This window comes from Amblyraja radiata, chromosome 16 (assembly GCF_010909765.2).
Source record: "Amblyraja radiata isolate CabotCenter1 chromosome 16, sAmbRad1.1.pri, whole genome shotgun sequence".
NCBI classification, from domain to species: domain Eukaryota; kingdom Metazoa; phylum Chordata; class Chondrichthyes; order Rajiformes; family Rajidae; genus Amblyraja; species Amblyraja radiata.
In genome coordinates this window covers 8,160,897-8,180,051 of record NC_045971.1, presented here as the reverse complement: position 1 = coordinate 8,180,051, position 19,155 = coordinate 8,160,897, and the positions used below count along the sequence as shown (strand labels likewise).

At 46.3% G+C, this 19,155-nt stretch overlaps 1 protein-coding gene across 3 annotated transcripts in view; it reads left to right on the top strand.

Annotated features, from left to right (window-relative positions):
- The window catches only part of osbpl7 (oxysterol binding protein like 7), a 71,232-nt gene that overhangs the window by 19,426 nt on the left and 32,651 nt on the right, over positions 1-19,155 (top strand). For 2 of the 3 annotated variants that reach the window (XM_033035025.1, XM_033035026.1), the window contains exons 2-8: positions 8,223-8,447; positions 11,126-11,248; positions 13,460-13,513; positions 13,809-13,922; positions 16,557-16,730; positions 18,223-18,355; positions 18,783-18,886. In XM_033035025.1, coding sequence (XP_032890916.1) covers positions 8,349-8,447; positions 11,126-11,248; positions 13,460-13,513; positions 13,809-13,922; positions 16,557-16,730; positions 18,223-18,355; positions 18,783-18,886 — 801 coding nt within the window. In that variant the 5' untranslated portion in view covers positions 8,223-8,348. The remainder of the gene's footprint in view (positions 1-8,222; positions 8,448-11,125; positions 11,249-13,459; positions 13,514-13,808; positions 13,923-16,556; positions 16,731-18,222; positions 18,356-18,782; positions 18,887-19,155) is intronic. The other variant, XM_033035027.1, reaches the window with a different exon arrangement.

Sequence of the window (19,155 nt, the reverse complement as noted above, 5' to 3'; positions counted from 1 at the left end):
CATGTGAACCAACAAAATACCAGATCAAAGGGAGGCTACAGATTTTTGGCTGTTGAGTAGAGCAACTACTCGTGGATAAAAACTGTTTTTATGTCTGGCTGTGGCAGCTTTGACAGTCCGGAGTCGCCTTCCAGAGGGAAGTGATTCAAAGAGTTTGTGGCCGGGGTGAGAGGTGTCAGAGATGATCTTGCCCGCTCGCTTCCTGGCCCTTGCAGTGTACAGTTCATCAGTACCTGCCTCAGCTACCTCCTCCGGCAGCCTGTTCCATACACCTACCACCCTCTGCTTGAAAAAGTTACAGCTAAAGAAACAGGTGTAGAAATGCTAAAGAAATGGCCTGTTTCCTTTATCATATTTATTTTTGCTTATCATTCATTCATTGTTCTTTATCTCTCGACATCATCGTCTATATCTCTCGTTTCCCGTCTGCCTAACCAGTCTGAAGAAGGGTCTCGACCCGAAACGTCACCCATTCCTTCTCTCCAGAGATGCTGCCTGTCCCGCTGAGCTACTCCAGCTGTTCGGTTTAAACCAGCATCTGCAGTTCCTTTACACAATGAAAAAGTTACCCCTCTGATTCCTATTAAATCTTTCCCCCCCCCTCATTTTAAACCTATGTCCTCTGGTTCTCGATTCCTCTACTCTGGGCAAGTGCGTCTACCTGATCTGTTCCTCTCATGAATTTGTACACCTCTATAAGATCACCCCTCATCCTCCAGCAGATGTAATAGTATTTCACAATGCCACACCATGGTATTTATAGCTGGCCACAAGACTGATTTATGGCAATATTCAATGGGTCAATAATTCTTTACAGAGTGGTAAGTGGTGGCGGCAGGTTCGTTGGTATCATTTAAAAATAAATTGGATAGGCATATGGATGAGAAGGGAATGGAGGGTTATGGTATGAGTGCAGGCAGGTGGGACTAAGGGAAAAAAGTTGTTCGGCACGGACTTGTAGGGCCGAGATGGCCTGTTTCCGTGCTGTAATTGTTATATGGTTATATGGTTATATGATAACACTTATTAAACTTAAAATGGACCCAAAATGTTGGAGTAGCTCGGCGGGTCAGGCAGCATCCCTGGAGAATGTGGATAGGCGGTGTTTGGGGTTAGGATCCTCCTCCAAACCCCACCTGGAACGTCAGCTATCCACGTTTTCCTGGGATGCTGCCTGACCCACAGAGTTACTCCAGCATTTTTTACCTTTTTTTTTTTTTGGTCAACCAGCACCTGCAGTTCCTTATTTCTCTAAATTCAAAATGGAACTCTCTCCTGATTTAGAGACTGTAATAAGCCAAATTGGTTGAGATGATCTTGGCTTTGATTCCTGGTTCTTTAATTCAAAAGGAAACCAGCCCAGTTTAGTGCAAGTGATAGGGATCTCAGAACCCTGACGGATAGATTGGCTTTCGGGGGTTATGGGGAGAAGGCAGGAGAATGGGGTTGCGAGAGAAAGATAGATCAGCCATGATTGAATGGCGGAGTAGACTTGATGGGCCGAATGGCCTAGTTCTGCTTCTATAACTTATGAACAATGTCAGACTCTTTGCGAAAACATTGAGACAAGGATTACAGTCGGTGGCGACATTCACGTGGCCGTAAAGGGCCTGTCCCACTTGGCGATTTTCTTTCGCCGACTGCCGACGTCATTGACTGATGTATCAGGCTCACCGAGAGATTTTGAACCGTTCAAAATCCAGGGGCGACAAAAAAAAATGTTGCGACACTTCAGGAAACACCGCGCGTTATTACATCATCACGACTTATTCGGCGACCTGATACGTCAGTCAATTATGCCGGCAGTCATCGAAAAAAATCGCCAAGTGGGACAGACCCTTAAGACATTGTTGTTGACATTAACACTGTTGAAGCAGTGTTCATGCCTCCTGTCAAAATGAACCACTCAAACCGGTTTTTAAAAAAAATATTTTGTTTTAGGGCACTTTAATGAGATTCCAGATAATTCATAAGTATATAGGTGGTGCCCACTAATATTGGCCAAATGTCAACTCGCCTTTAGCCGTTGATGACAATGACTCATCAGTGGTTATTTGTGTTCTGTGAACTTGTGTTTGTAAAGTGAATGCCTTAATCAAATTACAAACACAACATCCTTTATGCCTGTATCAGAAGTCTGAAGAAGGGTCCCGAACCGAAACGCCAACTATCCATTTCCCCCCCGAGATGCTGCCTGACCCGCTGAGTTACTCTGGCATCTTTGGTATAAACCAGCATCTTTTTTTAATTACATATGACTCTTTATGCTTGTTGATGCCAGCAGATTTACTTTAGTTTAGAGATACAGTATTGGTACACCATGCCGACCATCGATCACCCTTTCACGCTAGTTTGTTTTTGTTACCTCACTTTCACAACTACTCCCTACACACGAGGGGCAATTTACAGAGGCCAAATTAAATCACAAACCCGCACGTCGTTGAGATGTGAAGGTCACAACCTGCAGGGGAGAACGTGCAAACTCCACACAGACAGCCCCAAGGTCAGGATTGAACCTGGGTTTCTGGAACTGTGAGGCTGGATCACTACCATCTATGCCACTGTGCTTCCCAATAACATGGTGTGGTAGGAAGGCATAAATGTTTCAGTACTTGATCCTCACTAGCCTCATTTCACCTCGTGTACAAGCAGAGGAAAGGGAAATTCCAGAGTCCTTGACTCCATCCCAGATTAGAGATCAAGAGGGTTTAGATCCATGCTTTATTTTCCAGTTTAATCCCACCCCTCCTTATCTGCCTGGATTGTTCTTGTGAGAGTTATTATGGATTCGATGGTGCCATTATCTGCCAGATTGTATAATGGATTTGTGGAAAAGGGGGTGATTATGTCCCTTGGAATGGGCGATAGAAAGTTGTTGAAGGAACTCGGTGGGCCAGGCAGTACTTGTGTAGGCGTAGGGATAGATGACGTTCTGTGTCCAGACCCTGCAGAACAACTGGCTTTTGTCCAGAATGCAAAGGAAACCCATGCGTTGAACGATACCATTACAATGCCTTGCATTCATCTGAAAGTCTCGGGATTGACACGTCTTCTGAAAGAGCCTAGTGTGTAACAGTAGATGGTGCAGCAGTAGAGTTGCTGCCTTACAGCACCAGAGACCTGCGTTCGATCCTGACTATGGTTGCAGTCTGTACGGAGTTTGTACGTTCTCCCCGTGACCTGCGTGGATATTCCCCGGGTGCTCCAGTTTCCTCCCACACTCAAAATACGTACAGATTTGTAGGTTAATTGGCTGGGTAAAAATCGTAAATTGTCCCTAGTGTGTGTGGGATAGTGTAACTGTGCAGGGATCGTTGGTCAGTGCAGACTCGGTGGGCCAAAGGGCCTGTTTCTACACTGTACCTCTAAACTAAACTCCCTCGGACTGCACTGAAGTCTTGACGTGGATGAAGCGCTGGAGTCTGGGGCCAGGGATAGCCTGGGCTCGGGGTGGGGAGATATTGAAGATCCCATGACCTTGTCCTTGAGCCAAGCCGATCCTCTCATCTCCTGCTTCTTCTTGCACAGTGAAGGCCTGAGGCATGTAACACGATGCAGCTGCTGCCGCCGCCAACGCCACAGCTGTCCAGTCAATTAATGATTAATGCTGACTCGGGATTCCTGTCGCGAAGACGACTCACAAGCCAGGAAAGAATTCTTCTTTGTAACATGAGCTCCCCAGTGGCATGGGACGGAATGGCTCTTCCTTCTGCAGGGAGCTTTGTACATGACGTGTGGCCCTCTAAGAACTCTACTCAAGGTTCTCTGTGTTCCCCACCTCTTGGGAATGATACTGAAAGGCAGGCGTTGGGGGGGAATTCATGGGTTAATATAATATCAGCGTTTGGCCGTACTGGGCCTCTATTTGCTGGAGTTTAGAAGGATGACGGGGAACCTCATTGAAACTTGCCGAATGGTGAAGGGGCTTTATAGAGCGGAGGTGCTTGTGATGGTCTTGTATTTGTGTATCAGACTAGTGGTTTAGAGATATTGCTTTGCTACATTTACCAGAATGATCCCAGGAATGATTGGGTTAACGTACGATGAGCGTTTGAAGGCACTGGGCCTGTACTTACTGGAGTTTAGAAGGATGGGGGGGGGGGCCTCACCGAATAGTGAAAGGCCTGGATAGAGTGGATGTGGAGAGAATGTTTCCACTTGTGGGAGAGTCTCGGACCAGAGGCCATGGCATCAGAATGAAAGGATGTAACTTTGGAAAGGAGATGAGGAGAGGTTTATTTAACCAGAGGGTGGTGAATCTGTGGAATTCATTGCCACTGAAGGCTGTGGAGGCCACATCAATGGATATTTTTTAAGGCTGACATTGACAGATTGTTGATTAGTGCGGGTGTCAGGGTTTATGGGGAGACGGCGGGAGGATGGGGATGAGAGGGAAGGATAGATCAGCCGTGATTGAATGGCGGAGTAGGCTTGATGGGCCGAATGGCCTAATTCTGCTCCTATAACATACAAATCTATGTACCGTTATCTCTGGTTCTGGTGAATACATTTTAATACAGTGGCTAAATTACCGATAGAGGTGGAAATGACTTGCAAATAGCCCTGGAATAGCTCAACGGCCATCAGTGTGAATTGCAGAGTGATGAGGTGATTTCTGAGGATTAGTTTGGACTTTACATTGTGCATTTGGACTCCGTTGTAAAAGATAATTGCACCTCCCGAACATCGAAATGATTGAAGTGTGCTTTTGTCAGATTAAAGCAGCTCTTGGAAAAGGTGAAGAGAGCTGAACTAAAGTCCAAAGCTGCTTTTCAGCGGACGAGAGTTATTAATGCATAAAGTATTTATCTTCTGATTTTTATGAGCTTGGATTAGATTGGTTATGTAATATCTAGTGCTTTTTAGTTGATTTGTATAAGTGGAATGTGTCATTGCAAGACCATTAAGCCCGGGAAAGCATGCGATGATTCTCCTAGCTCTGATGCATCTGTGATTTTAAAAGCATTGAATAAAATGCATAACATTCCATCTGTGCTGCCATTTGTAAATTCTGGGCATTGGTCACAGTGTCGAGACCAGCCCAAATGAGGGAATTTTGCATTTAGTTTATTGTCACGTGTGCCAAGGTACAGTGAAAAGCTTTTGTTTCGTGCTGACCCGTTAGTGACAATCGAGCCATCGTCAGTGTCCAGACACACGATAAAGAGAACAGCGTGAATAACGTTTACTACACGATATAGTCCGATCAAAGGTAGTCCGAGGGTCTCCAATGAGGTAGATGGTAGCTCAGGACTGCTCTCTATTTGTTGCAAGTTCATACATTCATAAGTGATAGGAGCAGAATTAGGCCATTCAGCCCATCAAGTCTCCTAATCTGAGGAAAGACATTCTTGCCATAGAGGGAGTACAGAGAAGGTACGCCAGACTGATTCCTGGGATGTCAGGACTTTCATATGAAGAAAGACTGGATAGACTCGGCTTGTCCTCGCTAGAATTTAGAAGATTGACGGGGAATCCTACTCCTGCACCTATTTTTTATGTTTCTATGTCTACATTGCCATTCAGTCATGGCTGATCTATCTTTCCTTCTCAGCCCCTGCTCCCCATAACCCCTGACACCTGTACTAATCAAGAATCTATCAATCCCTGCCTAAAAAAAAACATCCATTGACTTGGCCTCCACAGCCTTCACTTGGAGGTTTACTTGAGGTTTGCTAGAGTGCTGCCTGGATCAGAAGGTGTTCAAGTTCAAGTGAGTTTATTGTCATGTGTCCCTGTATAGGACAATGAAATTCTTGCTTTGCTTCAGCACACAGAACATAGTAGGCATTGACTACAAAACAGATCAGTGTGGCCATATACCATAATATAAATATATACACACATGAATAAATAATCTGATAAAGTGCAAATAACAGAAAATGGGCTATTAATAATCAGAGTTTTGTCCGAGCCAGGTTTAATAGCCTGGTGGCTGTGGGGAAGTAGCTATTCCTGAACCTGGTTGTTGCAGTCTTCAGGCTCCTGTACCTTCTACCTGAAGGTAGCAGGGCGATGAGTGTGTGGCCAGGATGGTGTGGGTCTTTGATAATACTGCCAGCCTTTTTGAGGCAGCGACTGCGATAAATCCCCTCGATGGAAGGAAGGTCAGAGCCGATGATGGACTGGGCAGTTTTTACTACGTTTTGTAGTCTTTTCCTCTCCAGGGCGCTTAAGTTGCCGAACCAAACCACGATGCAACCGGTCAGCATGCTCTCGACTGTGCACCTGTAGAAGTTAGAGAGAGTCTTCCTTGACAAACCGACTCTCCGTAATCTTCTCGGGTATTAACTATCAGGAGAGGTTCGACAAACTTGGATTGTTTCCTCTGGAACTTCTGATGTTGAAGGGAGACCTGATGGATGTGTATAAAATGATGAGAGGCATAGATAGGGGAGCTTTATTGTGAGAGGGGCAAAATTTAAAGGAGCCAAGTTTTTGTTTTTACTGAGTTGTGGGTGTGTGGAACATGCTGCCTGGGGTAGAGGTGGATGCAGATATGATCAATCAATCAATCAATCAATCAATCACAATCAACCTTTATTGTCATCTTGCAAAGCAACAGTTGCACAGTGCAAAATGAGAAGACGTTTCTCAGGGAATGCCGGAGCATCGCACATGAAACTTAAAACATTTCACACATGTTACGCTGCTACGGTCAGGCAAACGCCTCCGTTGCCATGCGGTGAGAACAGAGAGGTTGAGAAGGAGTTTCTTCCCAGAGGCCATTCGGACTGCAAACGCCTATCTCACCAGGGACTAACTCTACTGAACGTTTTTCCTTCCATTATTTATTATGTAAAGGTATATGTGTGTTAAGATTGTGTTTATAGTTTGTTTGGTTGTTTGTCTTTTTGCACAAAAGTCCGCGAGCATTGCCACTTTCATTTCACTGCACATCTCGTATGTGTATGTGTGACAAATAAACTTGACTTGACTTGACATAATAACAGTGAAAACAATCCAGTCCCTGATGGAACAGTATAAATAGTTCCAAAAATAGTTCACGGCATTTGAGATAGGCACGTGGATATGGCGGGTCATGGATCGTGCAGAGACGTGGTGATCAGTTTAACATGAATGAATGAGACTTTATTGTCACATGACAAGTCGCAGTGATATTCTTTGTTTTGCATTGTTTTTTTTTTTTTTTTTTTTTTTTTTTTTTTTTTTTTGAAAATATTTTTTATTGGAGATAGGTACATAACCTAATTACATCATTACATCATTACATAGTCTTACATTTTTAAATTGATAATATTGTCAATTATTATTACATTGTCTCCAATACTTTTTGCCTTTTTTTTTTTTTTTTAAACTAGATAGAACTAAAGAGATAGATGAAGTAAAGAAAGAGAAGAAAGAGAAGAAAAACAAAAACAAAAACAAAAAAAAAAAAGGAAAAAGATAGTTAAAGAAGAATGGAAAAATTTATTAAAATAAAAAAGACTTCATTCGAGATATATTCGTACCTTTCAGAGTATAGTATTTCATCCATTCTTTAGCCCGCGTGCTAGTCAGGTTCCTGTGCTGAACCATTCTGACCCTTTAAGTAATCAATAAAAGGAGACCATGTTCCAGCGAATAATTCCTGTTTGTCCAACAGGGATTTGTTTTGCATTGTTAACAGCGCGGCCTGTCAGCTTCGGAAGCCGCGGTCTCGGGTAAGGGAAGCGGCCGTTCCAGGTTTCCCATGCCGCTGTGATGATTCTCCCGACGCCGGAGCACCACCATCCGGCGAGAAGGGCCTGGAACATCGAGCCTCCGTAAAGGCGACTGCGGAGGCCTAAATAGGCCCGACTATGGGTGGACATGGGGATGGGGACTGGACTTTGTGCCTTCCCTCATAGTGGGAAACATTGTGGGGGGATGTTTTTATGTTTAAATGTCTTTATTATTGTTATGTTGTATCCTTTTTTAATGTGTTGCAATGGCAATCAGCATTTCACTACAACAATTGGTGTATGTGACTAATAAAGAACCTTTTAACCTTTTAGGTATGCAAACAGTCGCCGCATAAAGGACGTCTACAAATTTACAAAGTATTCCATTTTACACAAATTATTTTTAACACACTCCATTTGTGGTTCCTACTTAGTTCTCGCCAGTTACCCCCTATTGGCATCGTGATCGGCACGGTCGTTGTGGGCCGAAGGGTCTGTTCCCGTGCTGTACAGTCTATGTTCTAAAATAACTGATTTTTTTTTACTTCCCTCCTTTAGGAATGTTTGAGTCTATCCAAATGTGTGTCATCCTGAGGAGAGAGGGTCTGATCAGCCTCTAGAAGCTGCTCCCGTCTGCAGGCTTCCCATTGCCTCGGGCTGGTGGTGTTCCGGCGTGGGACGGCCATGAACGGCGATGAGAAGGTCCTTCCCAACTCCCAGCAGACATCTCCTCTGACGAGAAGCAGCAGCAATGCCTCTTCCAAACCCACCAGCGTGCGCCAGGTGAAACACAACGAAAGACGTGCATTTACACAGTGGCAATGGTGTCTTCACCAGAATTTGTAGTAGTGGTCCGGTGCACTCACAAGTGATAGGAGCAGAATTAGGCCATTCACCTCACTAAAGCCCCTGTCCCACGATGCAAGTTTACCCAAGAGCTCTCGCGAGTTTAAAAAAAAAAAAAAAAAAATTAAACTCGTGGTACTTCATCACGAGTATTTTTTTAAAAACTCTTGGACGTTTTTCACACTGTTGAAAAAACTTCACGAGTTACCGCGTTTCCCGAGTAATTGCCGTTAGCATTACGAGCCGCTACGGGACATCCACGAGCTCCGACGTACCCGCTACGTACATTCTACGTACTTACCACGAGTTTGATTTTTTTTTTAAACTCGGGAGAGCTCTTGGGTAAACTCGTATCGTGGGACCGGGGCTTTAGACTATTCTACCATTCATATTATGGCTGATCTATCTCTTCCCTCCTAACTCCATTCTCCCCCCTTCTCGCCTTAACCCCTGACACCTGCTCTTATCAAGAATCTATCTATCTATGCATTAAAAATATCCATTGATTTGGCCTCCACAGCCTTCTGAGGCAATGAATTCCACAGATTCACCACCCTCCGACTAAAGAAATTCCTCCTCATCTCCTTCCTAAAGGAACATCCTTTAAATCTGAGGCTGTGGCCTCTAGTCCTGGACTCTTCCAATAATGGATACATCCTCACCTTGTCCACTCTATTCAGGGCTTTCTGTAAGTTCCAATGAGGGGGGGACCCCTTCACAATGTGTATATTCTTGTATTGTAAGAGATGTAGCCATCAAATTGTGCACTGCTATCTCCCAGGAGTAGAGTCATAGACTCATACATTGGGGAAACATGTCCTTCGGCCCGACTTGCCCACAACAACCAACATCTACACTGCCTGCGTTTGGCCCATATCCCTCTCAACCTGTTACTATCCATGTACACCTGTCCAATTGCTTCTTAATTGTACTCGCTAGAATTTAGAAGATTGAGGGGGGATCTTATAGAAGCTTACAAAATTCTTAAGGGGTTGGACAGGCTAGATGCAGGAAGATTGTTCCCGATGTTGGGGAAGTCCAGAACAAGGGGTCACAGTTTAAGGATAAGGGAGAAATCTTTTAGGACCGAGGTGAGAAAAACATTTTTCACACAGAGAGTGGTGAATCTCTGGAATTCTCTGCCACAGAAGGTAGTTGAGGCCAGTTCATTGGCTATATTTAAGAGGGAGTTAGATGTGGCCCTTGTGGCTAAAGGGATCAGGGGGGTGTGGAGAGAAGGCAGGATACTGAGTTGGATGATCAGCCATGATCATATTGAATGGCGGTGCAGGCTCGAAGGGCCGAATGGCCTACTCCTGCACCTATTTTCTATGTCTATGTTTCTATGTTAAGCGTTTTTTTTTTACTGAAGCCAATTAACCTACAAACCTATGTGCCTTCGGAGTGTGGGAGGAAACCAGAGCACCCAGAGAAACCCCACGTGGGTCACGGGGAGAACATACAAACTCCGTACAGATGGCACCCGTAGTCGGGATCGAACCCGGGTCTCTGGCGCTGTTCTTCTTCTGTTGTGTGTCTTTTAGACCTGCAGCTCCGTTGAGGCGAGCCAGGCCAACGTGCCATCGTCCAGGTCAATCAGACCTCGTTCACCATTCAGAGGCCGTTGTTTGGGGCAACTGGTGACGATGTGCTCCACTGTCTGTGTTGGGTCCCCACACTCGCGAGAGGCACTCTCCACGAGGCCCCACGTCTTCATCGCTACTCCATAGCGTCTGATGCCTGTCCTCAAATGGTTGAGGGTTGTCCACTGCTTTTGGGGCAGGTTCTGGCCAGGGACGTCCATGGGGTCATCGATGTAATGGTGTGGCCTACGATGGTTCCGCTGACTTCCACCGGTCTCTCCATCTCGTCTTGACCCAGGCGGCCTTAGAAGCATCAGCCGGTGTTGTGCAGAGCAGCTCTTGGGCTTGAGGCTGCAACTCTACCACTGTGCCAGCACTGTGGTCAATGCGACAGATATTTCTCATACTTGGAGAAACAAGCATCTGCAGATGCCGGTTTCATCCAAAGACAGATACAAATTGCTGGAGTAACAGCACGTCAGGCAGCAACCTCTGGAGGGAATGATCAATGATGTTTCGGGGTCCCGACTCTTCTTCAGACTCTTAACTTTTGTAATATTTGTTTGACAAATTGCTCTTCAAACTGTTTAAGAAGGAACTGCAGATGCTGGAAAATCGAAGGTACACAAAAAAGCTGGAGAAACTCAGCGGGTGCAGCAGCATCTATGGAGCGAAGGAAAAAGGCAACGTTTCGGGTTGAAGAAGGGTTTTGGCCCGAAACGTTGCCTTTTTCCTTCGCCCCATAGATGCTGCTGCACCCACTGAGTTTCTCCAGCTTTTTTGTGTACCTGCTCATCAAACTGGTTGTTTTTTTAAATGCCTGCAATATGGGAACATTCTCTTTTGGGGGCCGCTAGTTGTTTTGAGCTGTCGTGCAGTGAAGGTGTGATATCTTGATCAGATAGAAGGAGGAATGAAGCAAGCCACGACTGGTTTGTTCCAAAAGACAGACACCAGTTGGAGAGTCCAGGGAATGCAGTTTAATCTGTGTGGGTGAATCGCTGTGTTTCACATGTTCTGTGTCTGCTCCAGAGCTCCGAGAACTGGGAGGTGATGGAGGAGCATGTGGGAGAGGACCATGACTCTCTGGATCTGGAGAGGCAAGAAGGGTACCTGCTGAAGAAGAGGAAATGGCCTTTGAAAGGCTGGCATAAGGTTAGTGTCTGTTTAGTTTAGAGATACAGCGCGGAGAACAGGCCCTTCGGCCCACCGAGTCAGCATTGACCAGCGACCCCCGCACACTTACACTACCCCACACACACTAGGGACAATTTACCTTTATACCTGACCAATGAACCTACACACCTGTACGTCTTTGGAGTGTGGGAGGAAACCGATCTCGGAGAAAACTCATGGGGAGAACGTGCAAACTCCGTACAGACAGCACCCGTGGTCGGGATCGAACCCGGGTATCTGGCGCTGTAGGGCAGCAACTACCGCTGCGCCACCGTGCGGCCCTATATGTTGTCTGCACCATATCTGCCTGCACTATATTTTAAGAACATCTTGACCCATTTGAATCGAACCTTCATTTCTCTTGGCTCTTTGCGCCCAAGTCATTTCTGATGGTGGGACATCCCAGGGCAGAGGCTACTCCTTGCAGCAAAGCTTCGCCGGGGTGGTCTAGATCCAGAGTCACTCCTTCTCCTGCCTCTCACCCCTCCTCGCCGATCCCACTCACCTGCTACAGAGGAGGGTTTCTCAAGGCTCTCGGGTCAACGCGCCACAAATACAGGTGACTCATAATGTCAAGGGGGGCGGGGTAGGGGGGGGGGGGTGAGGAGGGCGTTGCCTTCCAACATGGCGTTCTGCATCATGATTTATTCTGGTACCTGAAGCAGCGTCATCTGTGCGTGCATCAACAAAAGCAAGTTGGAAAAGAACGAACTTTTTTTTTTTATATAGCAACAAATTTTATTTAGTTGTTACTTTATAGATACTGCATGGAAACGGGCTCTTTGCCCCACCGATTCCCTGTCTACCATCGATCACCCACACACTAGTTCTGTCCTACACACCAGGGACAATTAACCGACAAACCTGTATGTCTTTAGAATGTGGAAGGTAACCAGAGCACCTGGAGAAAACCCACGCGGTCACCGGGAGAATGTTCAAGCTCCGCACAGGCGGCTCCCGAGGGTGGGATTGAAGCCGGGTCTCTTGTGCTGTAAGGCAGCAACTCTACCGCTGCGCCACGGTGTTGTATGTCTCCAGTTTTAGGTGGAGATTATTGAATTCTGTCGGGGTGAATTTGCACTATGCAAGGAACCATAAAGCAGGGGTCACCTGTAATGGGTTTGAACTGGGCCCAACATCTGTCCCTTCCCAGTCCTGCTGGTATTGGTTTGGTCCCTGTCTGTTTCACTTGCAATATCGAACCTAGCAAATTAGGGAACACCTCCTTTCAGTGGTACACAAAAATGCTGGAGAAACTCAGCGGGTGCAGCAGCATCCATGGAGCGAAGGAAATAGGCGACGTTTCGGGCCGAAACCCTTCTTCAGACTGATAGGGGGTGGCGGGGAGAAGGAAGGAAAAAGGAGGAGGAGGAGCCCGAGGGCTGGGGGATGGGAGGAGACAGCCCGAGGGCTGAGCAAGGGGAGGAGACAGCAAGGGCTAACAAAATTGGGAGAATTCAATGTTCATGCCCGCAGGATGCAGACTCCCCAGGCGAACTATGAGGTGCTGTTCCTCCAATTTCCGGTGTTGCTCACTCTGGCAATGGAGGAGACCCAGGACAGAGAGGTCGGATTGGGAATGGGAGGGGGAGTTGAAGTGCTGAGCTACATACTTTTCAGTGTATGTAGCATCACAACACAGTTAATAGGAGACTAATTACAGAGGAAATTAACTGGATTGGGTTAGTATGCACGGGTGTGAGTTCAAATCCAAGCATTAATTAATTAGTTTGATTAATTATTAATGTATTAAACTTGAAATGGAGGTGAGGGGACCACCATTATTGGTAATGGGGATCAAGACTAATTGGATTTAGTTTTAGTTTAGGGAGACAGCCCCAGAGAACCCCAGTTTGACTTTGACTTTGGGTGCTTTCTGTGTGGAGTTTGCACGTTCTCCCTGTGACTGTGTGGGTTTCCTCCGGGTGCACCGGTTTCTTCCCACTTCCCAAAGACGTGAGGGTTTGTTGGTTGATTGGCCTTGGTGTGCAGGGAGTGGATGGAGATGCAGTATAACTAGAACTAGATGGTCAGCATGGACCTAGTGGGCCGAAGGGCCTGCGTCTTTCAATCAAAACAGATATCACCGCGATTCGATGTCTGAATTCAGTAGTTGGAATAATACGAAGGAGGGATTATGTTCAAAAGGTGATTTTGAAAAATAGGAATTTTCCTTTTTGTGTTTTTCAGCGATACTTTATCCTGGAAAAGGGAATTCTGAAGTATGCCAAGACTCAGCAGGACGTAAGCAGCTCTTTTATTTGTCTGAGCAGGAAGGAACTACAGATGATGGTTTACACCAAAGGCAGACACAAAAAGCTGGAGTAACTCAGCGGGACAGGCAGCATCTCTGGAGGGAAGGAATAGGTGATGTTGAAGAAGGGTCCCGACCCGAAATGCCGCCCATTCCTTCTCTCCAGCGATGCTGCCTGTCCCGCTGAGTTACTGCAGCCTTCTGTGCCTATCTTCTTTCCTTGTCTCTCTTGTTCAATGGAATTTAGTACAAAAAGTAACTTGATCACTTCTGCCAAATTCACAGATTCTTCGAGGAAAACTTCATGGTTCCATCAACATTGGTCTCTCCGTAATGTCCATCAACAAGAAATCTAAGCGCATCGATTTAGATGCAGAAGAGAATCTTTATCACCTGAAGGTAACTTCAAGAGTGTTTTATTGTCTAACGCATGTCCCAGATAGAACAATGGAATTCTTACTTGCAGCAGCACAACAGAATATGTAAACATAGTACATTGTAAAAATATAATAAATGAGAAAAAAAAGTTCAGCGTGTGTATATACATACATGCACACGCACACACACACACGCATCCGTACACACAAAAAACAAACGGATTACGTAAGCTGGCCTTTAAACCTGTAATTTTATAAAACTACTGGGGGGCTTGGTCAGTGCTACAGTGCTCCATGTAAAATTCTTAAGGGACTGGACAGGCTAGATGCAGGAAAAATGTTCCTGATGTTGGGGGAGTCCAGAACCAGGGCTCACAGAGTAAGAATAAGGGGTAGGTCATTTCCGACTGAGATGAGGAAAAACTTTTTCATCCAGAGAGTTGTGAACCTGTGGAATTCTCTGCCATAGGACGCCAGTTCATTGGATGTATTCAAGAGAGTTGGAGTTCTTAGGGCCAATGGAACAAAGGGATATGGGAAGAAAGCAGGAACGGGGTACTGATTCTGGATGATCAGCCATGATCATATTGAATGGCGATGCTAGCTCAAAGGGCCGAATGGCCCACTCCTGCACCACCTGTTTCTATGCTGCAATTTGCAATCATAGACTACAAACTAAGTGAATTCACTTTTTTTACTAAGAGAAAGGAAGGCAAATTATGGAAAAAGCTTCAGTAACTTCTCTCAATCGGCCTGGATAGAGTGGATGTGGAGAGGATGTTTCCAACTAGTGGGAGAGTCTAGGACCGGAGACCACAGCCTCAGAATAAAAGGACATACCTTTAGAAAGGAGGTGAGGAAATTCATTAGTCAGAGGGTGGTGAATCTGTGGAATTCATGTACCACAGATGAGTGTGGAGGCCAGGTCAATGGAAAATTTAAAGATGAGATTGATAGATTCTTGATTTGTAGGCGTGATGGGGAGAAGGCAGGAGAATGGGGTTGAGAGGGGAAGACAGATCAGCCGTGATTGAATGGCGGAGTAGACCTGATGGGCCGAATGGCCTATTTCTGCCCCTTGTGAACTTAAGAATAAAAGCAGGGTAATATTACCAGAACAAATTCAGCATGGTGGATAGTTCTATACAAGTTCTGCCTCAGTCTGGGTCACTTACTGCAGTGTGGTGATCAAGCATCATTGATGGTGGAATTACGCACTCATCCATTCTGACTCAATATTGCTTTGTCACTAAATACAATTATAGCCAATAACCAGCAATCCAGGTAACATTTTGCTAAAGCTCTTAAGCACCCTTGCATCTCGCACTAAACATTATTCCTATTCTCCTGTATCTGTACGCCATGGACAGCTTGATTGGAATCATGTGTAGTCTTTTCGCTGACTGGGTAGCACGCAACAAAAAGCTTTTCACTCTACCTCAGCCCACATGATTATAAACTAAACTACACATCCCTCCTGCAATGGAATGACTAGAACTGCAAACTTATTTTTCTGACCCTAAGTTTAGAGACGTTATGCTTTTAGGGACTTTGGAGATAGCGCCAGAATCGGGCTGTTTGATCCACTGAGTCCGCACCGACCAGCGATCGATCCCTGTACACCACCACTGTCCTACACGCTAGGACAATTTTACCGAAGCCAATTAACCTTCAGACTTGTATGCCTTCCGAGTGTGGGAGATCCAAGAGAAAGCCCACGCGGTCACAGAGAGAACGTACAAACTCCGTACAGACAGCAGCGTAGTCAGGATCTAACCCGGGTCTCTGGCGCTGTAAAGCCCCTGTCCCATTTTCCCGAGTACTCCCGAATTCTCCCGAGTTTTCCCATTGATTCAAACTCGGAAATTTACGGTAATAGCTAGCCGTAGGTACTCGGGGCTATTTTTTTTACACGTGGACATTTTTCAACATGCTGGAAAAAACGTCCCGACCTGATGCCCCGAGTACCCACGGCTGGCATTACGAGCCGCTACGAAATATCTACGGCCTCCTACGAACTCGCTACGGACATTCTCCGAGTTTGAATCAAGGGGGAATACTCGGGAGAATTTGTGAGTAACTCGGGAAAGTGGGACAGGGGGTTTAGATTAGATTAGATTAGATTAGATTAAACTTTATTAATCCCCTTATTCAGGGGAAATTCTGATGTCCTTGCAGCACACTAATAAAAATACAACATAGCATTCAAAAAGAAGTTCAACACAAAAAACATCCCCCCACAGTGATTCCCACTGTGGGGGAAGGCACAAAGTCCAGTCCCCATCCTCTTGTCCACCCAAAGTCGGGCCTATTGAGGCCTCCACAGTCGCCGCCACGTCGCCCGATGTTCTCTCCGGGTGATGGTGCTCCGGCGTCGGGAGAACCCCCAGCGGCTTGGGGTGCCAGGAACGAAAAGCAGTTTCCCCCTTCCACCCCACCACCCCCCACACATAAAAAGATTAGGCCCCCCTGACTACACACTCAACGTACTAAAAATAATAAAAAAGAAGGGGAAAAAAAAAAAAAAAAAAAAAGTTTAGGCAGAGTTGTTTAGGCAGCAACCCTACCGCTGCACCACCCTGCTGCCCACACTCTGTCCTCGACATCTGTGATCTCTAACCCAATGACACTGGATTCTCGCCTTGTGTTACCGCAGGTGAAATCTCAAGACGTCTTCACCACCTGGGTGTCCAAGCTGTGCTATCACCGCTTGTTCCAGAAGGGTGACCACATGAAAATTCCTTGCGGAGCAAATGGATACAGCTTCTCCTTCCCCTCTCCCACGGCGGGCTACCTGTGTGCCAGCAGTGTGGCACCTCTCGGCAGCAAGGTACGTCTTCTGTTGCGTGACAAATGGGTGTGCTCGTCCTCTGTCCTCTTGGTGCCGCGGCGGGCTACGGTTCATGGGTGGGACATCTTGATGGGTTTAGTTTCTGAAGGGACAACAGCCAAGCATGGGTGGGACATCTTGGTTGACTTGGGCTGCATCGACAAGTTGGGCTGAAGGGCCTGTTTCCGTGCTGTAAGTCTCTCTGAAGATAGACACAAAAAGCCGCTGGTTCTCTTCATTCTTAGCAGTGTCGACTCCTTGTGATGGGTACTGGAAGGTCCTGGAGTCTTAGGAAGCCCCCACTCACCTGTGGCCTCTCGCCATGAGACCCAGGCAGAATGACAATGTCGTCCACTATTTCCCTCGAGGCCTCTCTTTATTAAGTATGTAAGTAAGTTTATTGGCCAAGTATTCACATACAAGGAATTTGCCTTGGTGCTCCGCCCACAAGTAACAACATGACATGCAGTGACAGTTACAAATGGCTCCGAAAACACTAAACATTAATAATAATAAAACATTAATGATAAAACACCATTGATCAAGCATGTGAACCAACAAAATACCAGTTCAAAGGGAGGCTACAGATTTTTGGCTGTTGAGTAGAGCAACTACTCGTGGATAAAAACTGTTTTTATGTCTGGCTGTGGCAGCTTTGACAATCCGCAGTCACTTTCCAGAGGGAAGTGATTCAAAGAGTTTGTGGCCAGGGTGAGAGGGGTCAGAGATGATCTTGCCCGCTCGCTTCCTGGCCCTTGCAGTGTACAGTTCACCCATTAATCGTGCGATTCCTGTGGGATCGGAGCCAGTGACACGGGATATGCTTTTTTTTACATTTATACTGAGTGGAAAACTTTCTAAACAAACTGTGATCTTAATGTGCTCCCTCCCTGTGGAGAAAATAATCATCGAAAGACACAGCGCTGGAGTAAATCAGCGGGTCAGGCAGCATCCATGGAGAAGATAGATAGTTCATGAGTTCTTGGAGCAGAATTAGGCCATTCAGCCCATCAAATCGACTCCACCATTCTATGATGACTGATCTGTCTCACTCCCTCAACCCCATTCTCCAGCTTCCCCCCCCCCCCCCCCCCCATAACCCCTGACACCCGCACTAATCAAGAATCTATCAATCATCACTGTAAAAAAATATCCATTGACTTTGCCCCCACAGCCTTCTGTGGCAATGAATCCACAGATTCACCACCGCCTGATATTCCTCCTCATCTCATTTCCAAAGTATGTCCTTTTGAGGATCTGAGGCTATGGCCTCTGGTCCCTGATTCTCCCACTAGTGGAAACATCCCGCTCCACATTCACTCTATCCAGGCCTTTCACTATTCGATTCTGACGAAAGGTCCCAACCCCCGAAATATCACCTCTCCATGTCCTGCTGTCTGAGCCGCAGAGTTACTCCAGCATTGTGCATCTTTCCTTGGTAAACCAGCGCCTGCACCTCCTTGTTTCCACACCTGATCGTCCTCTTGTTTGGGCGCAGAAGGGCGGCTCGCTCGGGGAGGAGGTGTTTAAAGGAAATGGCCATTATCCTTCGGCGTCTGCAAGTGGGCAAACGGTGACAGCAGAGTGGCTGCAGCAGTCTGAGGAGTGGGGCCAGTGCAATGAAGGTAACTCCACAAGCCGTTCGCATTTCGTTTGCTGCAATCGGGAGGAGTGAGAAGAAAACTTTAACACGAACACCTATCTATGTTTCTCCAGAGATGCTGCCAGCACTTCGGGTCTTCCTTGTAAACCAGCATCTGCAGCTCCTTGTTTCTACACTTAACATCTCCCAGATGGGTTTAGTTTCTGAAGGGACAATGAAAATAATGCAATGCAGTGAGTCGTCTAATGTACCACCAGCAAAGAGGAACATTTGGGCTTCCAAAACAAGGGGAGGGGGGGGGGAAAGGTTCACGTATGTCCTAGAGGACACGGTGTTGGAGTAACTCAGCAGCATCTCAAGAGAGCATGGATAGGTGACATTTTGGGTTTGGGCGCTTTATGTACAGCCTATTGGTTTCTAAACCTTGTGTGTTCTTGTGTGGTGTTTAGATCTCAGTCGGTGTCAGTTGAACCTGTCAGAACTGAACAAACTGCTGCAGAAGCTGGAGTTGGTGGACAGGGTTCAGTCCGCACCCGTCATCTGTGATGCCCAGGTACGGAGTAAAGATTATTTACGGGCCTAGCCTTGTAGTAAGCTGCAAGAATGTAGTGCGCGCGCGTGGCCCTGTGCGTGCGTATGCGTCTGCGCGCGTGCCTCTGTGACCAATGCAGAAGTGTAAACTAACCAACATATTCTTTTTAAAATAAGTGGAATATATTTTGGACAATAGGTGCAGGAGTAGGCCATTCGGCCCTTCGAGCCAGCACCGTCATTCAATGTGATCATACTTTGTGTATTCTTTCAATGATGGGCTGCGTTTGA